The 10,100-nt window shown below is 38.2% G+C and overlaps 1 protein-coding gene across 7 annotated transcripts; it reads left to right on the forward strand.

The window, feature by feature from the left end:
• Positions 1-204: 204 nt before the first annotated feature.
• LOC131015890 (pectin acetylesterase 11-like) lies at positions 205-7,522 on the forward strand. Of its 7 annotated transcripts, none has more exons than XM_057944368.1 (12): positions 205-364; positions 443-525; positions 5,467-5,608; positions 5,708-5,787; positions 5,853-5,939; positions 6,040-6,164; positions 6,291-6,351; positions 6,431-6,484; positions 6,589-6,666; positions 6,849-6,954; positions 7,038-7,198; positions 7,268-7,522. In XM_057944368.1, the coding sequence occupies exons 1-12, from the start codon at positions 244-246 to the stop codon at positions 7,364-7,366; spliced, it is 1,197 nt and encodes a 398-aa protein (XP_057800351.1). In that variant the 5' UTR covers positions 205-243; the 3' UTR covers positions 7,367-7,522. The 7 variants fall into 7 exon arrangements, with proteins under 7 accessions (XP_057800351.1, XP_057800353.1, XP_057800352.1 ...); XM_057944370.1 differs by having other exon boundaries at positions 6,291-6,339; XM_057944369.1 differs by having other exon boundaries at positions 5,708-5,778.
• Positions 7,523-10,100: the final 2,578 nt, after the last annotated feature.

Here is a 10,100-nt window from a genome sequence, read left to right on the forward strand (position 1 = left end):
CTTTAGTTTGGCTTGTCAAAATCAATTTGCCAAATTTAGTCAAAGGAGAACTGATAATGCATGCATGTGATATGACTGGCAAAAGAATTACCTTCTGCATTCCCATGAAATGGACACTAAAATGAATTAATGACCGCTTTTACTTTGACAAAAATTGAATTATTATGGGTTGCTTCATACCTATATATATGTGTGTTTGATGATTTCTGTGGTTCACATCACATCCAATTCCAAACACTAGTCATGGCTCAATTTGTGTTGCTCATCATCTTCATCTTCATCTTCTCACTGCAAAGCTGTGGTGTGGACGGCGCTCGCAACATTTCTATAACTCTGTTGAAGAATGCTCTTGCCAAAGGAGCAGGTATATATATACATAGTTATTTCAGCAAACATGATTTCTTAAACTAAATAATTATCGGGTTTGTTTTTTTGGTTATAGTTTGCCTTGACGGCAGCCCTCCCGCTTATGCCTACAGTCGAGGATTTGGAGATGGAGCAGACAACTGGCATGTCTATTTACAGGTATATGTGTGTGTGTTGTTGAAACATTGTATCATCATAATGCATAGAGAAAGAGAAGCTAAAGATTGTAATTGTATTTCTTGTTATTTCCTACTGATACACTTCTCCCATTTATAGTGTTTGATGGGAGATGATATTCAATATTGCTGATACAAAGTCATAAGGATCCCTTTGATTAAGGGATCCTTAGTTTTCTTTTGACTACCTTTGGAGTTAATACTTGCTGCTTTTGCTGACTTTGGTATCTTATTCTCAACACTCCCCCTCAAGTTGAGTGACGGGATTTCCGATACTCAACTTGGAAAGAACTTCTGAAAAACTTTTGAAGTCCACAGCCTTGGTTAGGATATCAGCGAGCTGATCTTCAGACCTCACAAACGGGAGCTCCACAATCTTTTCTTCAATCTTCTCCTTGATAAAGTGCCTATCCACTTCGACATGTTTAGTTCTATCATGTTGAACTGGGTTCTCGGATATGCTGATGGCAGCCTTGTTGTCGCAGTACAATTTGCACGTCTTTGTTGGGTGAAGGCCTAATTCCATCAACAATCTTCTTAGCCAAAGGACTTCAGTTAACCAACTCTTGATCCCTCTGAATTCTGATTCTGCACTTGAGAGAGCAACCACCTTTTGTTTCTTGCTTCTCCATGAGACAAGATTTCCTCCCACAGATGCAAAGTATCCAGCTGTTGACTTTCTGTCATTCGGGTTTCCTGCCCAGTCAGCATCGGTGTAAGCTTGTATCTCAAGGTGTCCAGCCTTTTTGAACAGCACTCCATAGTCAAAAGTCTTCTTCAAATATCTCACAATTCTGAGCGCAGCTTCCATGTGGTCAGCCTGTGGTTGGTGCATGAATTGACTAACAACACCAACAACATAAGCAATGTCAGGTCGAGTATGGGAAAGGTAGATTAGTTTCCCTACCAGACGCTGATATTGTCCTCGATCGGCTAACTGAGCTCCTTCCACAATTTGTAGCCCATGATTTACGATAATAGGAGTTTCTGCTGGCTTGCAATCTAGCATCCCAGTTTCAGCTAGGAGATCTAGAGTATACTTCTTCTGGTTGATGAAGATCCCCTTCTTTGATCTGAGAACTTCAATTCCGAGGAAGTATTTTAGTTTTCCTAAGTCCTTCATTTCGAACTCTTTGAACAAGCTTTCTTTCAACTTTTGAATCTCCTCTGTGTCATCCCCTGTTATAATCATATCATCAACATAAATGACCAAACAAGAGATCAGATCACCTCGTTTCTTTAAGAATAAAGTGTGATCTGAGTTGCTTTGCTGGTACCCAAACTTCTTCATGGCTGCGGTGAATCTTCCAAACCAAGCTCTGGGAGACTGCTTGAGCCCATATAAGGTTTTCTTCAACTTGCAGACTTCACCCTCTCCAAAATCTCCTGAAAAACCTTGAGGCACCTCCATGTAGACTTCTCTCTCTTCTTCAAGCTCTCCATGAAGGAAAGCATTTGTAACATCGAACTGATGAAGATCCCAGTCCTTATTAGCAGCAATTGAGAGGAGCACTCTGACAGTGTTCATCTTTGCAACAGGTGAGAAGGTCTCCTCGTAGTCGATCCCATACATCTGTGTGTATCCTTTTGCGACCAATCGAGCCTTGTAACGCTCAATAGATCCATCCGGTCTCCTTTTGATTGTGAAGACCCATTTGCATCCTACCGTTTTCTTCCCCTTTGGTAGTCTACACTTCTCCCATGTATGGTTTCGATTCAGTGCACTTATTTCTTTCTTCATGGCATCTCTCCAATGTGGAATCTTTAAGGCCTGTTCCGCATTCTTTGGGATCTCTTCGTCATACAAAGCTACTTCATAGGCAGCGGCAGTTTTGGATAGGTTCCCTTTGGCGATACCCCCAATAGAATACCGAGAGTTCTTCCCAAACTTTTCTGGTGAATAATGTTTAGGAGGAATTCCTCGAGTACTTCTAGGGGGTAACACATATCTCCCCTTGTCTGCACCCATTGTATGCTCCTCCTGTACTTCCTGTTCTTCTTCTTCAACCACTTGAGAAACAGGATCAGTAGAACCCGAAATCATAGTAATAGGTTCAGAATCTCTTACCTCAGATATCAGTGGCGAAGAAGATATTTGGGGCGGCGGTGGATTGGATTGCTCAGATGTGGATGAAGTAAGCTCGGTGGCTAGGTTAACCTTTTCTGTTGGATCTGCTTCCGGGACTGGCATTGGTAACCAACTTAACAAGTCGATCTCACTCTCACTCTCCCCCTGACTGGTAAGGTGGTTATCGTAAAAATACTCAGTTTCAAGGAAATCACAGTTCATGGTGGTGATGATTTGACGGGTTTTGGAATTGTAACACCTATATCCTTTTTTATTAACTCCATATCCTACAAACACACACTTGACTGCACAAGGAGAGAATTTGGTGCGTTCATGTTTAGGAATGTGAACGAAAACAGAGCACCCAAAGACCCGTGGTTGAAGTGTAAGGGCAAGAGGTATGGAGGCCAGAGTAGACAATTTCTGTAATGGTGTTTGAAGTTTAAGAGTCCTAGTAGGGAGACGGTTAATAAGGTAAGCCGAGGTTGCCACGGCCTCGGGCCAAAACGAGGAGGGAACATGAGACTCAATCATCATAGAACGAGTCATTTCAAGTAAAATTCGGTTTTTTCTTTCGGCAACTCCGTTTTGTTCAGGAGTGTGGGGGCAAGTAGTTTGATGAATAATCCCTTTTGTTTGACAAAATATTTTCATGGAATTATTAACAAATTCCCCTCCATTATCAGTTCTAAGGGTTTGGATGTTTTTCTGAAACTGAGTTTGAACCATAGTATGGAAATGAGTAAATTTTTCAAAAACTTCAGATTTGTGTTTTAAAAAATATACCCATGTCATCCTAGTGCAATCATCAATAAATAACAGAAAATATTTAAAACCTTGTCCCCCTACCACGGGTGAAGGACCCCAAACATCAGAATGAACAAGAGAAAATATGGAGTTTACTTGTGTGTCATTAGGCTTAAAAGATTTTCGGTGGCTTTTAGCTAAAACACAAGTTTCACAAGATAAATTCTCATCATTTTTTATTAATTTAGGAAATAAAAGCTTAAGATACCCCATGGATGGATGCCCTAACCGACGGTGCCAAAGCCAGGCTTCCCGGTCAGCAGTTCCGTGAGCCAGCATCACCTTGCCTTGTTGAGCTATCTCATCCACATAGTACAATCCATCCCGCTCAGTGCCACGCCCAATAATCTCCCCCGTCCTGATATCCTGAAGTAAACAGAAGTGAGGATGCATTATCATGGTACAATTGAGTTCTTTAGTGACATGACTAATTGACAACAACTTATGAGATAGGGACGGAACATATAGACAATTGGATAATCGCAAGGTTGGGGAGATTTCTATAGTTCCGGCCCCTTCTACTTGAGTTAAGTCTCCATTAGCAGTTTGTACATGAGTTCTAAAGGATTTTGATGACTCAAGTATATCTGATTTGTCAAAAGTCATAGTGTCTGTAGCTCCACAATCAAAAATCCAATTTGTTTTTCTACTGACTTGTTTATTTGACACTTGACATGCAGTAGGGGTTATTTTCGAATTTTGTGGCTGTTTTTAATAACATGGGGTTCATTCTGGGATTTCCATAAACTTGAGGGACTAGACTCAAAAAAATGGGGTTTCTTTTGTAATTTACGGAAAATAGGGGACTGCAATTGAGATAAGGGAAAAATGGGAGGGTTTGATGGATATTCATCAAACCCTATACCTAAAGTTTCCTCCCTTTGACTGAATGCATGCGCCTCCTTCTCCCTTTGACTGAAATCATACGCCTCCTTCTCTCCCTTTCCTCTCTCGATTCTGCCTCGGCCATCAACGCCGGCAGTGGCGCTAGCAGCCGCCGATCGGCTGCCTCCTCGGCCCTCTCGGCCATCTACGCTGGCAGCCGCGTCTCTCGCCGCCGGTCTGTTGCTTCCTCGGCCATCTCGGCCATCTACGCCGGCAGCCGCATCGCTAGCCGCCGAGCTGCTGAGTTTTCGGCCGTCAACTGATTTTAATTCACCCCAATTTCCTCCAGCCGCGTCAATCGCAGATTGGTCCATACTGCCGATCTCGAGCCTATGAAACATACTCCGGTAAATTGAGCCGTCGCCTCTTAAGTGCCTCCGCTCGCCGGAATCCTCTACAGCGGAGCCGGCGAGGTGGATGTCGGAGCGGCCCAGCTCGACCGTGGAGTAGCCGTCGCCTGCCCACGTGAACTTGCCGCCATGGCCGCCTTTCTTAGGGGAGCCGAGCAGGCCCGAGCCTGACTTGCGGTCCTTGCGCAGCTGAGGGGCGTTGGGCTTGCCGCTGCCGCTGGTTTTGGAAGCTTTCTTCATTTTTGGAATGGCGATGTTGAGCGCCGGCTTCGCCTTCTCTCTCATCGCAATGTGCGGTTTCGTCTCGAATTCGAAACAGTCGCCGGTAAGTATCTTCATTTTGAGATCGGAGAGATTGGAGCTGGTTGAGCTGGAGATTCTCGAGATTTGGGATCGAAACTGTCGCCGGTGAGTTTCTCCACAAACTGATTTGAATTGGCTAGGAATGTTTTGGTTTTGGATTATGAACGATGATGATTCGTTTCTGAGTTCCTATGGTTAAACCTGCTCTGATACCATGTTGAAACATTGTATCATCATAATGCATAGAGAAAGAGAAGCTAAAGATTGTAATTGTATTTCTTGTTATTTCCTACTGATACACTTCTCCCATTTATAGTGTTTGATGGGAGATGATATTCAATATTGCTGATACAAAGTCATAAGGATCCCTTTGATTAAGGGATCCTTAGTTTTCTTTTGACTACCTTTGGAGTTAATACTTGCTGCTTTTGCTGACTTTGGTATCTTATTCTCAACATGTGTGTGTGTGCATTTTGATTAATTAGACTAACAAAGTGAAGTTGCAACGTAGGGTGGTGGGTGGTGTGACTCAAGAGGTTCTTGCTTGGATAGATCCAAAAATGAATATGGAAGTAGTACTGTCATTATGGCCACAAAAAATGGTACTATAACATTCCGCGGGATGCTTGCAGATAATTCCACGTTCAATCCTGGTATATATAAACATTATTTTCCATCTCCTTTCTTCTCTCCAAGTTAAAATATACTTATATATCAACTAATCTTTTTCAACTATAAATGATTAATTTCAGATTTCTATAACTGGAATGTTGTTTACATTTTCTACTGTGATGGCTCGTCGTTTATGTCAGACATCGAGGAGGTAGATCCGGTAAGTTTAATTAATTTCTTTTAATTGAGTAGCCATACATTAATTACGTGGTTGTCGATTCGTAGGTGCACAACCTCACTTATAGAGGTGGAAGGATCTACGAGGCCATGATGGATGAGCTGCTGCGAATGGGAATGGGAAACGCTAAAAATGTAATATATGTGGATTATTAATATATTTGCACTTACACTTTTATATTATGTAGTGCATTAATTTTAATTAGAATATATATATAATAAACATTATTTACAGGCTTTACTGTCGGGCACTTCAGCTGGTGGTTTAGCCACAATCCTACACTGTGACAAGTTTCAAGCATTGTTTCCTGATTCTACTAGAGTCAAGTGTCTATCCGATTCAGGATTTTTTATTCGTGGGTAAGATCTCTAGCTTAATTAATTAATAAGCTGATTATCATAAGCTCATATTTTAATTATATATCAAACTTTTAAATCAATTAATTGACGATGATGTGTTGTTAATTTTGTTTGCATCACTAACAGACAATATTTCACGGGAGCTGATCTGAGGGAAGGTCGCTTCTACGGTGTGGTAAAAACAAATGTATTCTTCTCTCTTCTTCCCTCCTACTTTCTTATATATATAAATATATCCTTACATTTTCCTCATTTTTGCCATATAGAAATTGGAGAATTTGTTGCCCACATCGTGCACAACGAAATTCAATCCCATTCTGGTAAGATTAGTTAATTAATGTATTTTTTCTGGAGAATTATGTAATCATCTTCATTATTTTTCCAGACTATAATTATAAATTAAATCATGAGTATCTATTTGTAGTGTTTTTTCCCTGAAAATTTGGTCAAAGACGTCCAAACCCCACTCTTTTTAATCGAATCAGCCTTTGACCAATTTCAGGTATGTGTAATCTTCACGTATACTGCTGTATATATATTGATTGATAAATGTTTTTATAGGTTAATTTATTTTCGACTGAAAAAGTGCGATCTATTGATCTATAAGATTGCGTCAGCAACGTAATAATTATTAATTAGTCTCATAAATTATATTTGTTTCTTTTCCAATTTAACTTTTCTCAGCTTTCGGAAAATGTGTTCAATGGCAAATCTTTAAGTCCAAGTTGGTACAATTGCACCCAAATTGACTTGATGCTTTGCAATTGGACTGACTTACAAACCATGAAAGGTATTTACATGCAGATTTATCACTAATTTGCAACGAAAGCAATCTAGTTCTTATATTAATTAATTTCTAAATTTTTTGTTTAGATTTTAGGACCACATTTATACAGACATTGAAGAGTACAATTGTTGATAGCTCTTCAAGAAGAGGCTATTTTGTACATAGTTGCTACCGTCATGGTCATATTACAGAAAATTTCTACTCGACGTGCTCATCTTTGTTTGGAAACAACATACTCGCTAACAAAGTAAGACAATAGAATTTAACATTCAAATTTAATTGTACTGGTAATTTAATTTGATATGTAATTTTGCAGATAGTAGCACAAGCCGTAGGCGACTGGTATTTTGATCGGAGCAAATTCGAGGAGATTGACATTCTTAATGACTTGCCACGAAAGTGTAGTTTCTGCTAATAAAATGGTCTTCAATGGGTAAATGGGTTATTAATCTTCTATCTAGAGTAATTAATTAGTTAGAGGGTTGGTTCACGACGATCCATATGATGATGATATTGTACAAAAATAAAAGTATATATATTGAAATAAATATATGATCAATTTTGAAAAAAATTATATATCCGCACCTAAAATTTGGGTTACTTATCAATTTGAGAATTTCAAACATGTGGTCTACTATAAAATATTTGTATATATGAGTTGGTGCTTTGAGATAATTATCTTTATATTGAGTTATAACACTTACGAAAATCATTACATTGCGACCTAATTTGGATACAAGTTACTTTTATTAATTTGTAACAGATAACTAATGTTTGAATTTAAGATGATATTAATAAATGCATATATATGTATGTTTCAACTCATATCATTTAACAACTGAGTTTGGTTGTATTTATAAGAAGCAAAAACAAGGAATGTTTCTGCAGAGGCGGGATTAAGATAAAAATTCTTATAATTAAGCATGAGTCCTTCAAGATCAAGTACATTGATGCAAATGATGATAAGCTTGGTTGTAATGAGCATATGGTTAAACATATTAGAAGCAGCAGTAATTGTAAATGACGCGTCTAATGAGAAACTTCTTTGGCCGAATGTGACTATCGACGTGAAAGAGTGCTACAAGCATTGGCGGCCGGAATGCAACTCTCGACTCTTGGATGAGATGTGCCATTATGCTCCATATTTCTCCGACGGAATTTGCTGCGATCTCATAGTTTCCCACACGATTAGTGAAGATTACTATTTTACAATTGTTGATGATTTAAGAACCCATAACGCTTGCGAAGAACCCGGTTTGGCTCTCACCACGGCTAGTTCTCTTTGGGATATTTGTATAGATGGATGACCTATGTTGCAAAATTTATTTTAAATTAAATCAAAATAATTTTGCACCTCAAAGTCTTCAAAAATATAATAAATTAATATATATATATATATATATATATATATATATATATATAGGTAATCATAATTACTAATTAGAAGACCTAATTTCACTTCCACTTTTCCCCCTCTTTACTAATAATTGTATACATGTTTGATGTTTCTCCCTCTTTTCTTTACGCTTAGCCCATAAATGTCGGGATGAGATCCAGTGTCCCACAATTTTATGTGTGTCACTGTGTCCCATCCTTATATCTATTATTTTAAAAATATTTTTTATAAAAATAAAATATTATAATATATGAATTATATTTAATTTTTATTTCAAAAAATTATTTTTTTTAAAAAAGTATATACCATGACTTTGAATTTATCAACCTCTTATTAGCTAATAAAAGTAAAATTAAATGATAAAAAATAATTATATACCCTAAATTGGTGGAATAAACCCTAGTTAATAATCATAAAATTAAACTAAAACATATAAAGCTAAAATTAAAGAAAAATATATAAGAAAGTAAACAAAATTGAAAGTGGAACATAAAGTGTGGTACACTGAATTTCATTCCCCCATAATGCCACACCCACATCCCTTTTTATTTTTTATTCCTTTAAATTTTTAATTTTAAAAGAAAACTCTATCACCAATCACCATCATTGTAAGCCAATAAAATGGATATGCATGGACATATCTAGTTAGTAGTGTTATATAATGCAAAACAAAAACTGGTATAAGAAATTTATTTGATTAATATATATACATATAGATACATTTGTTGGGAGCGTTGAACTGCTGTCCAATGGCGCTTCATTGGGTTATTAACATTTACGTTGCGTTGTAACTCACATTTATAGAGAAGGTAATAGCGTTGCGGACATCATGTCGAGATTGATCCCATCAAGGAGGCCGTCCGTCGGGACATGGCTAGTCATAGTGTTATTTGTGCGTTTGTTGGGTGGAGTCTTGAGGTAGATCTTTGTTTTTTTGCGTTTCGGGTTGTTTGGGTTTTGGTTCTCCGTTTTCCCTTGTTATGTGGGAGGGGCGGATGTTTGTGGCATGAGGATTATTCCAACAGTTGGTGGATATTTTGCTTCGTCCTGGCTGATTACCCATAGTCCGAGAGGTGCTTGGGATGGGAGTTTAACCGCGGCATTTACACTTTGTATCGGGCAATGCTCTCAGATCCTATTGTTTCGGTGGAGTATGTGATGGATGGGTTTAGAGCGTCACTCGACCCTTTTTCAGGCCTGGGGTCGGGGTGGTCGGGCTCTGTTGGATTTCCCGCCTTAAATGGGGCTTTTGTTTTCTGATCGTCATTGTGGAGCTGGTGGTGGCTGTTTCGGCCTTCTTCTCCGAGCTATAGTCTTCATTTGGATTTCTTGAGGTTTCTTTTTTCGTTGGCACTTTTATTCTTTGTTGTTCTTTGTGTTTGCCTTTGGGGCGGAAGTGCCTGGAACTGTTTGGGGGCGATGGTTAGGCCGAAGCTCTCGAAGCTCTTCACACCTCTGTCGTCGGTATTTTTTCTTGCCTTTTGTTAGAGGTTTTCCATATAAATGAGTACTCTTTTCCCTTGTTATATAATATTTTTCCCTTGTAATTTCTTTAACGAGATTCATTCCTTAATCTGTTTTTTCTTGTGTTTTCAAGGTCTTTCTTTTTATTTTTAATAAAATCGTATATTTAATTAATATACATATAGATACATAGATATATCTAATCACAATTTTCATCAATTTTCAACTTACTAAACGATAATAAGAATAATCAAAATTTATTAGGGAGTTAATAATAATAATAATAATA

The sequence above is a fragment of the Salvia miltiorrhiza genome, chromosome 3 (genome assembly GCF_028751815.1).
Source record: "Salvia miltiorrhiza cultivar Shanhuang (shh) chromosome 3, IMPLAD_Smil_shh, whole genome shotgun sequence".
Classification (NCBI taxonomy): Eukaryota; Viridiplantae; Streptophyta; class Magnoliopsida; order Lamiales; family Lamiaceae; genus Salvia; species Salvia miltiorrhiza.

Bases quoted from the DNA above. Each gene is read 5' to 3' on its own strand.
- LOC131015890 (XM_057944368.1), top strand. From the start codon at position 244: ATGGCTCAATTTGTGTTGCTCATCATCTTCATCTTCATCTTCTCACTG. The intron at 6,352-6,430 runs GTATTCTTCTCT...TTTGCCATATAG, and splicing joins ACGGTGTGGTAAAAACAAAT to AAATTGGAGAATTTGTTGCC. The intron at 6,667-6,848 runs GTATGTGTAATC...AACTTTTCTCAG, and splicing joins CAGCCTTTGACCAATTTCAG to CTTTCGGAAAATGTGTTCAA.